Source organism: Sitophilus oryzae, unplaced genomic scaffold (genome assembly GCF_002938485.1).
Source record: "Sitophilus oryzae breed Bouriz unplaced genomic scaffold, Soryzae_2.0 scaffold_1582_pilon_pilon, whole genome shotgun sequence".
NCBI classification, from domain to species: Eukaryota; Metazoa; Arthropoda; class Insecta; order Coleoptera; family Curculionidae; genus Sitophilus; species Sitophilus oryzae.
Window position 1 is genome coordinate 2412895 of NW_022146261.1, and position 15194 is coordinate 2428088.

The 15194-nt window shown below is 32.3% G+C and overlaps 1 protein-coding gene across 2 annotated transcripts; it reads right to left on the reverse strand.

The window, feature by feature from the left end:
• Nucleotides 1-574: 574 nt before the first annotated feature.
• Nucleotides 575-14548, reverse strand: LOC115879626 (ras-like GTP-binding protein RhoL). Of its 2 annotated transcripts, none has more exons than XM_030896523.1 (5): nucleotides 14221-14548; nucleotides 10798-10916; nucleotides 6658-6772; nucleotides 6458-6578; nucleotides 575-1245 (listed from the first exon to the last, which is right to left on the reverse strand). In XM_030896523.1, exons 2-5 carry the CDS (start codon nucleotides 10812-10814, stop codon nucleotides 1037-1039), a joined length of 462 nt encoding a protein of 153 aa, XP_030752383.1. In that variant the 5' UTR covers nucleotides 10815-10916; nucleotides 14221-14548; the 3' UTR covers nucleotides 575-1036. The 2 variants fall into 2 exon arrangements, with proteins under 2 accessions (XP_030752383.1, XP_030752382.1); XM_030896522.1 differs by having other exon boundaries at nucleotides 854-1245; nucleotides 10802-10916; nucleotides 14221-14545.
• Between the last annotated feature and the right edge of the window lie 646 nt (nucleotides 14549-15194).

A 15194-nucleotide genomic window follows, 5' to 3' on the forward strand; every position in this document is an offset into this window, starting at 1 on the left:
ACATTAGACAATCAAATATATTTTTCCTAGGCTTCTTTATTAAAATTAGTGCTTTTAACACAGCCATGGCACTCCAGATTGAAATTTAAAATGCAATTTGTTTTTGAGCGAATATGTCAAAAGTTGACATATGATATGTCATTCGATTCAGAGTCTCATTTTCTATCGAACAAAGTAAAAAAATACCGAGGGTACCATTTAAAAATCAAAATTATTTCCGGTGAAACAGGAAGTGGCCAAAAATAATTGAATACGTCAAGCAATCCTAATATATGTTATATACTACAACCAAATCTCGTTTTTTATCTAAAAAAAATAAAAAGTTATAGGCGTGAGCCACTTTTGGGACGCACCCGGTAGGGATACAGAGGCGATTCGAGGCTATTTGACGCCGGGGTGCGGAAAATACCTCGATACCCTCCCTACCTTGGCTAGCTAGTAAACGTCTAACCTACCATGGCCGTAATTCACCCTGTATATATTCACTACCTAGGTATATTTATAATTTTCGTTTGAGACATAGATGAATAATAATATAATATAGAGTAATTTCAGTCATTAATAAGAATAAAAATAGTTAATATCTTTATTATAATACAATGCCAACTGAGTAGTGGCTGCTCCCACGTTCAATATATCAAATACATTCCTATTAATTAAGAAAATAAATATTACTTCTTATATAAATTATCAAATTACATATAAATCATTAATATCTAGAAGACAAATATTTAAATGTCTATTTTTTTCTTTGGTTGCACGTTGGCTATGTAAAGTATTACTACTTTTATATAAAACACATTGGTACTTGATTTTAAAACATAATCTAATCATACGAGGGATTTTTGTTTAAAAATTTGAATGTTAAGATTTTATGAAAAAGTAAAGATTATTTGACAAATTGGACGAGACAGGGCTATTATTTATTTTTTAGATGTCCGAAATAGATTAAATAAGAAACATGCAACGGTAAAAGTTCACAATATGACTTTTTTTTGAGTATATAGAGGTAACGATATATGGAAATACAATAGTTCTACAATATGGTGCACTGGTGTGGTTGTTTTTTAACTTTATGTTTTTGAACGACCTTTATTGCTTCTGTAAAAATTTCTTCTAAACCTTCATTTCTCAGAGCTGAACATTCTCGATAGCTTTGCGCTTTGACTTTCCTTTTTAAACGCTTTCCGTCTTCTGGCGTATAACATTTAATACTTGGGTCATCTCTCAAATCCGTCTTGGTAGCTGAAAATAGGTACATATTTAAGTTATCAGAAGGAAGTATACAGGGTGGTCCGAACTTATTCCGGAAAGTTCGGCAGCATATTCTGTAGATAAAAATAGGTAAAAAAGTTTTGTATAAATGTATTTCCGAAAATGCTTAGTTTCGGAGATGCAGGGTGTAGAAATTTCATTTTTATTTCGATTTTTTCCAAATAATTTCTGAAGTAACGTCAATATTTGGATGAAAATTGGTGTCTGGGTGTTTTTTGACACGAGAAATTTGATTTTGACGTCAATATGACTCCTATTTGTAGGGGGCGCCACCTACATGTGTTTTCACCAAATACGTTTAAAATAAAGTATACGGAGGGTACCGCTTAAATTCCTGTCCCGATATTGAAGGATGGCTATAGAATTTCAATGCATTTCCTACATAAGTCTATCCTTGGTTTGTAGGAGGTTTGACTAAACAAGGATGAACCTATGTCTTGAAACCATTCGACTCGATTTTCTGTCCTCCTTCAATACTGGGACGTAAATCCTCTCATTGCTCTTATGGGGAGGCCGTCGTATATTTTATTTAAACGTATTTGGTTTTCACTGTTTTGAGGAGTAATAACTTTTTGTCCGTACCTGTATAAAACTACCGAGTGAAAAAATATACATTTCCGTGATTTTTTACGTAAAAAATGTTTTTTGCCAAAAATCACTACGAGCAACCGTTCTCGAGATAGTTAGAATGGAAATAGTCAATACATGCCATTATTGACAAAAAATACACACGTTGAGTAAAATAGATAGTTATTTGACTGAAATAATAAATTTGGGAAATTTTTATTTTTTTAAACTAATCATAATTTTTTCTGCGAAAAAATGGTGATAAAACAGTTTCTGTTGAACTTTTGACACAAAGACATTTCAAATTTATGATTTCAGTCTAATAACTATTTAGTTGACATGTTTAATTATTTATGTCAATGATAATAGGTATTGATAATTTCGATTCCAAATATTTCGAGAACTATTACTCGTAGCGATTTTTACCAAGAGACCTTTTTTACGTAAAAAACGCCGTAATTGTATATTTTTTTACTTAATAGTTCTATACAGGTACGGACGAAAAGTTATTACTCTTCTAACCAGTTAAAAAATATGTAGGTGGCGCCCCCTACAAGTAGGAGTCATATTGACATAAAAATCAAATTTCTCATGTCAAAAAACCCCCAGACACCAATTTTCATCCAAATATTGACGTTACTTCAGAAATTATTTGGAAAAAAGTAAGTAAGAAATAAAATTGAAACTTTTACACCCTGTATCTCCGAAACTAATCATTTTAGGACATATATTTATACGAACTTTTTTACTTATTTTTATCTGCAGAATATGTCACCGAAGTTTCCGGAATACAGTTCGGACCACCCTGTATAATGCTTGTAATAAATAGTATTAAAAGGTGATTAGAGTGATAAATTATCAAAATTCTTAATTAATTTCCAGATATTTATGACAAAAAAAAACTTTTTCGTTGAAAACATTAGCAAATTAACTAAAAAAATTAGATGGTTGCTTACATTGAGGTATCATGATCGACGGAAGCATGGAGAAGACTGAAGGTGATGAAAACAAGTACGCGTGAACGATGGACGGGAACTATATCTTTAAATGACTGGAGGAAACACTATAAAAACCTATTAATACGACAACGGCCACAGTTTTTACAAGACAATGAAGCCATCACTATTACAGAAGCTAGAACAAACATATCGATCGAGAATGTTAAACAAGCCTTATTCACAGATTATACAGATTATAATTTTTGTTTTTTCTTTATTGTTTTTCGTGGTTCCAATTTTCGTAATCGGGCACTAGTTAGGTGACTAGTTTGCGCACATAGCACGCCCACTTATGGCCTCTAAAATTGTGCACAGCGCTTGACCGGCACAGTTATTAGAGAGATATCGGAAAACCGAATAGCGTCATCCAGTATTTACGCGTACCTTATCATGGTTACGATATGCGCGAGTCAATTTTTAACGCAACACCCGCTAATAACGTTACCGCCTGACGTAATTTGCGGATCAATTACACCAAGCGCTCTTTCTAAATAACCTCTGATAACGTTTAAAAATTGCTTAAATGGGCATGTGCGGATATTTGACAACCGGAGCCGGCCGGCGAGATCTTTTATTTTAGGTTATGTTTGAATTGTTTTGAATTATTGCTTTAGTTTTATTAGGTAATTTGATATTTAAGTAGCTGGGATTAGTTTTAATTAAATAAATATGGCCCAAAATATGGATTCCACCTTGTCCAATACTAAAGAACCTATAAAGAGTCTTAGGTTTACAGCAGATGACGACTTAGCCCTTCTAAGAAAATTTGTTGCCTGTTGCCCTAAACCCACTGGCAGACGTTGAACAATAAAGCACTGGAAATAAGCATTTTAGCCCTTTAGTTTTAAAATACCTAGTAAACAAAACAATTTCAAAGTTTTAAATTCAAAGTTAGGTTAAGTTTAAATAGCGGACGCGACGCGATCAGAATTCTTTCCGATCCGATAACTATAAATGAAGAGAGTTAATACCACCTCACGTAAAGGAAATAACACCTGGCCTTATTAACGTCCATGCACGCTATTCGGTTTAGCGATATCTCTCTATTACGCTGTTTATTGTTATTTTACGCGAGTTTATTTTTGCGCACAGGAAATTTGACTCGTTTGTACATCGTCATAAAAAACAATTTTCGTACCACGAATTAGGGACAAAATTTTTATCTGTATACTTATAGGATACCTAATCTGTGCCTTATTGTCCATGAAAAACAGTAGAGCTCCAGGACCGAGTGGTCCTGGAGGTGGAACTGCTAAAATATGACGGAGAATGTCTTATAACAGAAATAACAAACTAAATGCAGATGTCAGTAGATCAAAACAAAACACCCAGCGAATGCAGTGGCGGCTCGTCAGGGTAGGCAAGGTAGGCCCTAAAATTTTGGCAGAATTTAAGAGGTTTATTACATTACATTATTTACTATTAATGTTGCCAATACATAAAAATACTGTTAATACACGGAAGTGTGTTGTAATAATCAATTTTATTTTAATATTTGTGGTCTTGTATATTCACTACCGCTTGTGTACGCTGACTGTGCCGTTGCGTTAGAAATCAAAATAATTTTGACCGTTGGAGTGAATGCAAACGCCTTTGTTCGGCGATTTCTACTTTTCCGCCTACTATCAGAGTCGATGCACGACGTACGGCAGTCTTCTGTCTCTGTCGATGTAAGTCGGAGTTGTATCGTATTAACGCGGGGCTTAGGCGAAATCTCCGGTCGCCTTCGCATGAAGTCGTGGATGCTCGGTAGGCTTCTAAGAGGATATTCCCGATATTTCATAAGGGGATATATCACATTTCGTTAAAGGGATATTTCATATGATTCATTATACATAGCATTTAAAACATTTATATGAAAATTCAAAAAGCGTTTAAAACAAATTGAAAACGTTATTCAAAATGATATAACCGGTTATATTTCAGAACACGCCACAGAAATAAAAGAATCCGAAATAAAAGAGCGCGCTATTTTATTCGGTGCAAGAAGAACGACACAACAGATGATATTACAGAAAAGTCTAAATGTTTTTAACCCAGAGCCAACATATATTTACGAACTGGGTTAGGGTATTATATAAATTTAGGAGGGGGGGGCAAATAGACGCAACTAAAATTTTGTCACCTACACAGTCATACGGGTCACGAGCCGCCACTGAGCGAATGGAAATTAGCATATCTATATATAGACTATAATATATCACTTCAGCAGACTTTTTACAAAAATAATCTACTTAAACAAAAACAGTGAGGAGCCAGAGTGGCTTTACTGCAGGGCGTTCACGTATAGATAATCTATTTACTATCCAACAACTGATAGAAAAACGGAATTCACGTGAAGAAGACACACATCTAGCTTTTGTAGACCTTCAAAAAGCTTACGACTCCATCCCCAGAGTTAAACTATGGTATGTACTGGAACAACTTGATGTGGATGACTGTCTCATAAATTTAATTAAGGTGCTGTACAACAACAATACAGCCCATGTTAAGAGCGGCAACAAACCGTCTGAGGTTATTTCTACATCTAAAGGCCTTCAACAGGTATGTTCCCTGTCTCCTCTTTTATTTAATCTGTATTTGGAAGCGGTTCTTGGGGACTGGAAGAAAAGGTGTGGGGAGATGGGCGTCCCGGTAAGGATGACTGGTTACATTGAATTTTGCCGATGATCAGGTGGTAAAAGATCAAGATGCTTACGACCTTGATGAGCAGGTTATTCATGATGAGCAGGTTAAACTTGGCATACACGGAATGGGGCTTTACTGTGAACACCGATAAAACGGAATACCTGGTGACCAATTCAGATAATAAATTTGATATTTATAGGTATTTAATATTAACATTAAGATAATCAATTTGATATTAATAGGTATTTAATATTGATATTAATATTCATTACCGACGACTCAAAGCTCAGACAGGTTGAATGGTTTAAATGTTTGGGGGGCACGTGTAACCAGAAGTGGACTGGACGAATCAGAAATATCTTCTAGAATAGAACAAGGGCGGAAGATTATAGGAGCACCAAATGGCATCTGGTGGGACAAAAACATAAGACCGAACAGAACAGGGTGTGAAGTTTGGACGTTAAAAGCTGAAGAAAAACGAGCTTTGAATGCTCTCGAAATGGAGACGAGTTCGAGACAATTATTTACTAAAAATTGACATAAAACTTGTCAAATTTAACACTAATTGTAGAGAGATTAAAAAAGGATAGAATAAAGGTGAACGCACACTGAATAGGGACCAGACCGGCTAGAAACGGCGACGGTGGTGACTCGACTATCGTAGATATGTAGAGGTAGGCGCCTCACTTCTACAGGCCGAAATGTTTTAGTGGTCGCCGTAGCCGTCTATATCTACGATGGTCGCAGTCGCCTTTGCTGGCCGGTCCGATCTGATGCAGTGCGCGTTGATAACACGCAGTGAACTATTTTGATAGCCCTAGAATAGCATAAATACAATTTCAACAGCATACTTTAAATTGCACTGTGTATGTAATAACTGGTAAAGGATATTTGAAGGAATAATTCTTACTATGGATTAATAGCTACTGATTGAATAACGTGATAATTTCAGGAATATCGTATCTGGAAATATTAGGAAATATACCAACCTACTAAAATTATTGGAACTTGTGGACAGAAATGTCGTACTTCTGGGACCCATTTTAACCGCACATTATCATACGCTGCAAAGTTTTTATCCACCGAAAAACAAACCAGGAAACAATTTGTCTAAAAATAAAAAGTTATTACATTTAAAATTATAACAATCCCTAAAGATCTAAAAAACAATAGAACAACGAATACTTACTTTAGGATACGAAAGAGGTCTAAGTCTCTCGTAATCTTCTTGACCTGCTGTATCCCAGAGTGTCATGTTATGAACAGTTCCATCCACCGTAATTGGTTGTACATACTGCTCAAATCTGTAAAATTATAAAATAGAATATGTATTTATAGGCGTTTTTAAAACTTATTATTATAGATCTTTTTTGGTGAAACATAAGTATGTTTGTTTTCCTGATAAATTACTTTAAAATATTGTATTGTATTCCCCATAAACGGTTATATTGTCAAGGAGCGGGGTGACATCTCTCGGGGAACGAACGACCGCTTAAGCGTTTTCTTTATTACCGATGTGAGATTCGCAGTGCGCGCCATCTCTTGGACGTCTTGGGCAAGTCCCGAAAGTAATAATGGAAATTGCGAGAATGTTTCTGGAATGGAAATTACCAAAATATCCGCTTGAGTATTTAAAGCGGGAATCGCTCGAAAGCAGACAGTCAATTTTAGAGTTTGGAAATAAGCGAATTGTCGAAGAATTGGCGAAGGAACTAGAAAATCGGACAAAGAGTTATTAGTGTGTTTTATTTAATAAATCATTCTGTTTATAGTTGCGGAATAAATTAGTTTTAGTGTTTTATCATGTGTTTTAAATTAAGGACCCACGGAATCCGTAACAATATTATGTCGAATTCTACAATTTCTCAAATTTTATTTTGTTTCTAGTTTAGACATTCGTTTTGACTGCTGATAATGCTTAGTCAAAATATGTATATGTTACGGACGTTGATGTATAGGTAAAGGAAATTTACGATAATACCCGGCCAATAACGTAAATACACAATTTCATCGAATAATCTCGCCACAGTCCGGACATTTACGAGAATGTCCATGATTTACTGTCAATGTTGAATATGTTACTTTTATATCTTAAATCTAGAGAAATCATGTGTCATAAAAATCATTAATAAACGAACAAATAAACTAATTTATGAAATGTTAATAATTATTAATTTTTTATTCTTATTTGCACACACACATAGTAAAAAGCCATTTCGAATTGTATGTAATAGCACTTATATGTAATGGCACACAAAAATACATATAGTTTTGTCTCACCCTGTATGTACTAGGTTCAACAAATTATCAATCCCCTTCCCTAAAAATCCGCCTCTGCCTATAGAGTAAAGATTATTTATCTTTACATTATCTTTCTCTATGCCTTTCACACTGCCTTAGTGTACAGGGTGGGTCAAATTCGACGCTTTTAAATGGAAACACCTTTTTCTATAGGAGATAGACGAAAACTAATATCGGTGTCTGGAGCTCAATTTTCATCAAAAACTTGATGGTGAAATCCGCACATCAATATCTGTTACCGTTTCGGAGTTACTGGGTGTTTTTCAAAAATGTGCATTTTTAACAAATCGCTGTAACTTTTTTGCTATGGAAAATTTTGTATTTCTATGAAGACATTTCCAAAGCACCTTTTTACGTAGAATTTAATAGTTTAAGTATAATTTTTTTAAACTTAATAATTTAAGAGTCATCAACAGAAAAATTGATTTTTTATTTAGGACACCGTATATATTTTTAATTAACTGAAGAGAATTTTAAATTACCTTTTCAAAAATATAGCACACTTGATATTTTGTTATAATCCCCTTCGAAATACAGAATTTTTAAAAGTTCGCCACTTTGAACTAGTAGGCTTTGGGCCCCTTATTGATGATATGCCTTTAATGGAACTCTAAAACATATTTTTCCAGCAAGACGACGCATCGCCTCTGAACGCTGAAGTTATCAGCCAATTTCAAGAATAATTGGATAGCTAACCAAGATCTCACCCGTTGGCCGTCGACGCCGCCTGACTTAGTACCCATGGATATATTTGCGGAAGAATAAAGGTCCCTTATTCTTTCTTATAATCGAGACAAGAATTAAAAATACTTAGCAGTTATGAGAGGGTATCTTTCACCCCCCCTGAGTTAATGAATACCGCGAGAAATGTTCAAAAACTGCCCCGTCTACCCATAACAGAAGACGGTCGATATGTCGAACACCTGTAGCAAAAACTCATGTCTAGGTTTGCTACTTATTTTTATTGTTATTAGATATAGTTTAAATGTATTGATGTTGGTTATATATATTTTAAATTGTTATAAAATTCTGCATCTCCCATAGCAAATATTATTTTCGTTTTAATTGATGCTCACAGTTAGAATTTTTTTGCATTACAGCCGGTGCCGTTCAAAGCCTACTTATTTAAAGCGGGCGAATTTTTATATACTCTATATCTCGAAGAGGAATCGAGCAAAATATCAACTGTGTTATATTTTTAGAAAGGTAATTTTAAATTCTTTTCAATAAAGTAAAAATACACAGGGTGTCCCATATAAAAAATCAAATTTTCTGTTGATAATTCTTAAATTATTAATTTTAAAAAAATATACTTAAACCATTAAATTCTACGTAAAAATGTGCTTCGGAAATGTTTTCATAAAAATACAAAATTTTCCATAGCAAAAAAGTTACAGCTATTTGTTAAAAATGCATATTTTTGAAAAAACACCCCGTAACTCCGAAACGGTAACAGATATCGATATGCGGTTTTCACTATCTTGTTTTTGATGAAAATTGAGCTCCAGACACCGATATTAGTTTTTGTCTATCTCCTACAGAAAAGGGTGTTTCCATTTAAAAGCGTCGAATTTGACCCACCCTGTACAGTGTGTCCCATTTTAGTTGAAATCATAGGGTATCTCCGTTATTAGTGAAGATAGAAGGGTGCGTTTTGCACAAACCTGTACCACTTTTTCGTCAAATGGAAGATGCTGCAAACAAAATTTTCATAGCCCTCTTCATTTCTGAGCTACAGGGTCTTTTCGAAAATTTTACAATTTGGGACACTCCCTGTATCTCTGTTATTGTTAAAGGTATTGAGAAGGCGAAAACTGCTTATTGTAGAACTTTTTATGTAGAATACAGTGGCGTAGTCTGTTTTTCTACCAAAAATTTTTTGACACCCCCTGAACTAAAGTTATGTTTTTTCAAATGGAACACCCTGTATATTTATAAATCATATGATCTGTCTTGCTATGAGCTTCTCAAAAGTATACAATCACTCTATATTTATTTTCACTATTTACTGCAATATTTAAAATATATCATTTTCTTATTAGTAGGCCGTGATAAATAACAAAAAATCAAAATGGTATTTACTAAAATAGTCATACACATATTAAAATTTTGGGATTGATATATTTTACTTTTGAAATAACTGTTACCACTGAAACTGTGAATATATTTTTCTTTTTTTTATAACGGGATGGGTTTGCAAATATCTAAATCTTGAATTATTAAAGCATTTTTCAGGTGTTCGACATTGTTGTAGTGCCCACGATATATTTCGTATTTCAAAAATCCCCAAAATCAGAAATCGAGAACGGCGAAATCCGGGAATCGAGGAGGCTATCAATATGCGTTCATTGGTTCCAATTCATTGATTTGAAAAATAATAATTTAACAGTATTCTAATATTTCCATAGTTATGAGGGGGAATGTTCCCCATCTTGCTGAAAGTATATTTCACGTAAATTAGCTAAAGGAATATCTAAAATTTCCGATACGATAGATTATTCTTACGTATACACGTATTCCAAGATTTACAAATAGCGGTAGAGAGTTAAGTTTCCCTAATATATAAAGAATTTATTAGCGGCTCCCAAAATAAAACAAGAGACAGATAGCAGTATACTTTTAATAATTCTTTAGTTTCTTTTATTATCAATCATGGCCTACTAATAAATATGATCTTTTAATAAAAACTTTTAAATATTGCAGTAAATAGTGAAAATAAATATAGAGTGATATATATTTTTGAGAAGCTTATGGCAAGACAGATCATATGATTTATAAATATACAGGGTGTTCCATTTAAAAAAACATAATTTTAGTACAAGTGCCTTGTAAAAAAACAATTAAATTTGGGGGCGTCCGAGTGTGCGTCTTAAAAAAAATCGACGCAATATTTTTAGAAATTGACCTCCTTACAATAATGACCACGAGTCGCCACTGTCTCTTTGTGAGTTATTCGGCCCATATAATATTAATAATTATATTTTATATATCTTATACCTAGCTAGGCACATTATTTTTGAATACCTACTTACACTGTTGGTACATATTCTTCTGGAAATTCCCCTGAAGTGTAAGTACAGAAGAGACAGGTTTTGCCAACTATTCCATCTCCTACTGCAGTGATCTTGACATTTGACATTTTCTAATCTAGAATATATAATTTTTTATTAAACAGTTTAGCTAATTAATAAAAATTAAATAAAAAAATGATGTTTTTTTAACACAAATATTATTAAAAAACTATATTCAATAATTGTACTTGATATACAGGGTGGTCCATTATCGTCATTGCTGACGAAAATATAAAAGTTTCTTTTATAAATGTGGCATGGTTTATAAAGGTTCATGTCCTAAAATATTTTCTTGTATACGCGTGTCCCAAAAAATGTAAGGAGAGAGAATAGTTTAAATTGCAACTTTCTTAATTCTCTGTATAGTATGGAATTCAGCATAAAATTCTGCATATTCTGGTTTAGGTATAGAACCATGACATATCGTTGAATAACAATTTTATCAGTCTTTAGTTTTTTAAATAATATGCATAGGGTCGAAAAAAAATTACAGAGATTTGAGCAATTTTATGACAAACGGTAATAAATATATTTTTATCTCTCTGTGTAGTGTGTGATATCCAATCTGTTGATTTAGACCGATCGGATATATTGACTTTCCTTAACCGATAAACCAAATTTCAGAAAATATGCCGAAATCATGATTTAACGAATGCTTATTAAAGCATATTAACATGATTTTATCAATTTTACACATGTTTTATTTTTCATGTCAAAAAATATGAGAGATAGATAGGTACAATTATTAAAAAAATATGAAAAATGGAAGTTGTTTTAAAAAATGTAATAATATATCGGGTGTTCTGTTTAAATTAACAAAGATGCTGCTACTTTTAATATGAATCGGCAACACTGTAACAACGAAAATCATTTAGACAAATGGTGCAGGTGCCTTTATGTAAAAATCCAAATTTTCAAAGAAATCCTATCACCGGTTCTCCATAAACAGCCTTGAATTTATGGCCGTGAATTCGTGAATCACCCCGTGTAGTAGAAATAAGTTATGTTATCACATATATGTTTTAAAATGATGACAGTGCCGAAAAAATCTGTAGAAAATATGTTTAATTTTCAATACAATACCACCCTGTATCATATGCCTATCATACGACGCGGAGCCTCCAAGGAGAACGGTAGTTTATATCGAAATGAAATTTTGGTAGCATAAATTGAAAGCATTTTATAAAAATATATAAAGTTATACAGGGTGTCCCCAAAAAAAGTTACACATCAAGGTTGTGTTTTTTCGTAATGGAACACCCTATATATTAATTGGTTTTCGGATTCTAGGAAAAAAATATAAGTGAGTTTTACTCAAGAAGCATATGCCTAAACTGTAAGGTTTATGGACATATTTAACATTTTCTAAAAATAAAGAACAATTTTTAAATTACAATAAAAACTACCTAAATCTTAATTTACCCCGTATAGCCTGATATTTAATTACAATAACCATTATATGTTAAAGTCAATTAAAATTTTACCCGAAAAGTTATACCTACAGGGTGAGACACAATTAATATGGAACATTGGTCACTTTAAAAGCAAGTTACTCCTTTATTTTAAATGGAACATCCAGAATATTATTCCGGTGTTCAATGGGAATTCATATATCTTCAAAATATTATTAAAGTTGCCTACTCCTCAGACAAAGATTCTCCTAGATATTTTAATTTTTATGATTTTGCGTCAGTAGATCTTTATTATTTGATAAAATCTAGGTGGCTGTGATCTTTTTGTTAATTTCACAAAAATTAAAGAATGTAGAGTAAAATAACCATCGGTAATAATAACGTACACGTTAAAAACATATTTTAATTATTACAGAATTAAAACTGGATATAAACATATAATTATTTGATGAAAATTAGCTAAATGATATCAAATGCTCAAAATGCTTCCTTTCCTGTTAACTGCATAAAATGATTCTCTTTTCAAAAGATATTTTCATTTAAAAGGCATATGTGGAGTTGTACTTCGAACAGCAGCTACAATTATTTATTTCATGTTGTCGACAATAGTTGGTCAAGTTTTGAGTTCTTTAAGATATCCCCATAAAAAAAAACAAGTTAGATAAAATCAGGAGCAGTTAAGTATTCCATTATTAATGCACACTGCATTCACCAACTAATAAAATCATATGAATTCGCTCTGATATAGGATAAGTTTACATTTTCGGCAAATTTCTGAGATTTTTTTTCTCTTTTAACTGACACAAAATGATAACTAGTTTTTAAAGTTGGACTGATTAGACAGCTATGTTGAAGTAACGTCAGACATATCACCAGCCACCTAGATTTTATCAAATAATAAAGATCCACTGACACTAAATGATATAAAAGAAAATATTTAGGAAAATCTTTGTTTGACGAGTAGGCAACCTTAATAGTATTTAGAAGAGACATGACTTTCCCATTGGATATTGGAATAATACACTGGGTGTTCCATTTAAAATAAAGGAGTAACTTGCTTTTAGAAGTGCCCAATGTCCAATATTAATTTGTCTCACCCTGTATAACTTTTTGGGTCAAGTTTATATACGGTAGATATAGAAATTTATTGCAAAAAACACAACTTTGGTATGAAACTTTTTTGGGGACATCCTGTAGAACTCTCTATATTTTTAAAAAGTGCTCTCAATTAACCTACATATGATCACAAAATTTCATTTCAATACAAACTCTCTTCTCCCTTCGTGTCGCGTCGTATGCGTGGCTCTACCCTGTAGAGTTTAGAAACATTTTTATAAGAGTTATATTTTTCCGATAGATTCCTTACATCGATAATAATAACGGAGACAGGGTTTTATTAGTTTAAGTTCAAATATTATGAATAAATTAAATTGAAATAATTTGTTTTTAATTCAGATAATGATTATTATTAGAAATTAAAAAACCTTTATTTATTATTATTATTTTTTAAATATTTCATTAATTTTTTTAATTTATTTATGATTATTCAAAAGTTCGAGGTATTACATATTTAAATAAAAAAATATAATGTTTCCTACAGTTTTATAAAACTATTTAATTATATTTAAAATATAAATTTTTATATTCAAATCTTAAGACACCAAATTTATGTACACAACAAACATTGTCAATTAACTGAAAAATCTTTAACATATTAAAAAAATCTTATCTACTACACGACTATGCCAAATCTGCACTATAATAACATTTTCTGAACATACCGCATGTTAAGTATTTGTAAAAAAATTCTTAATCAAAAAATTAATAATATAAAAAAACTGTACTTTATTTTACCGCTCATACCAAGACATAATATTTGAATGACGTAATCAAATATGGGCGTGAGTATATTGCCACAGTTGTCATTTTCACTATTAATTAAACTAATTATTAATAACTAGAACTTACCTTTTAATTTAACAGCACAGAACACGCACTTTTAACACTGCTCATATAATTACAATCACCAAAGTAATACTTTTTTTATATCTAACATTTTTTCCTGAAATTACAGACATCGAAACATAAACGTCTTACTCATATTGTTTTAAACATTTTATAAAATCATGCCTGTTACGATACAATCAGGGGAAATTCTTATCTGGTTCTTATCAATATGACGTTTACTTTAATTCATTGTCTCATAGTGACTATAATTCTCGCGAAGCTTTTAACTTTTTCAGGCCCAAACGAGCTTATTTAATAAAATTTTAACGCATAATTTCAGTAATTGAGCAATTTTCATATAGCCGCTGGGTTCCACCTGATACACGCAGTGTCATCATAACAGTGGCGTGGATTGCGTGGATGTTATTAATTTAGTTAAATTACTTTATACAGGGTGTCAAACAAATAGTGTATCTAACTTCGGTGGATTATTATACAGGGTGAGTTTCCTACGATGTTCTCTATGGGTATCTCGGAAACTACTGGAGATAGAGAGTCGGTTAAATGTAGAAAGAATTGCAGTTTTGTGGGGTCATAAATATGCGCCTTTCAGATTTTTGAAAATGTTCATGGCTTACTAGATATTTTGAAAAAAACAAATTTCGGCTATTTTAAAAATTGTTCCTAATTCGATTATAAGCTATTTTAGACAAAAAGTTTTCAGATAAAAGTTGTAGATAGTCACATTCTTAATGAGGCTGTGTCCTCTGCTTTTTTCTAAGGCCTGTCATTTTTGACATATGACACAAACATATGTTTTTTTAAATGGAAACCATAGTTAGCCATTGCTTCATAAAAAGCGCCATTTTTTAAGCTTTTCAGCGATATAAGCTATAATATGTTTTCTTCGAAAAATTACTGAGTTATAGCCAATTCTTATCATTTTTAAACAATTTCACTTAGTTAGCCATGGAAAGTTTAATCGTCTTTGCTCT

Excerpts from the sequence above, each read along its gene's own strand:
- LOC115879626 (XM_030896522.1), bottom strand. The coding sequence starts at position 10,908 with ATGTCAAATGTCAAGATCACTGCAGTAGGAGATGGAATAGTTGGCAAA. Across the intron at positions 6,773-10,801 it reads GAAGAATATGTACCAACAGT|ATTTGAGCAGTATGTACAAC; the intron begins GTAAGTAGGTAT and ends ATAATTTTACAG. Across the intron at positions 1,246-6,457 it reads AGTTCCAATAATTTTAGTAG|CTACCAAGACGGATTTGAGA; the intron begins GTTGGTATATTT and ends ACCTATTTTCAG.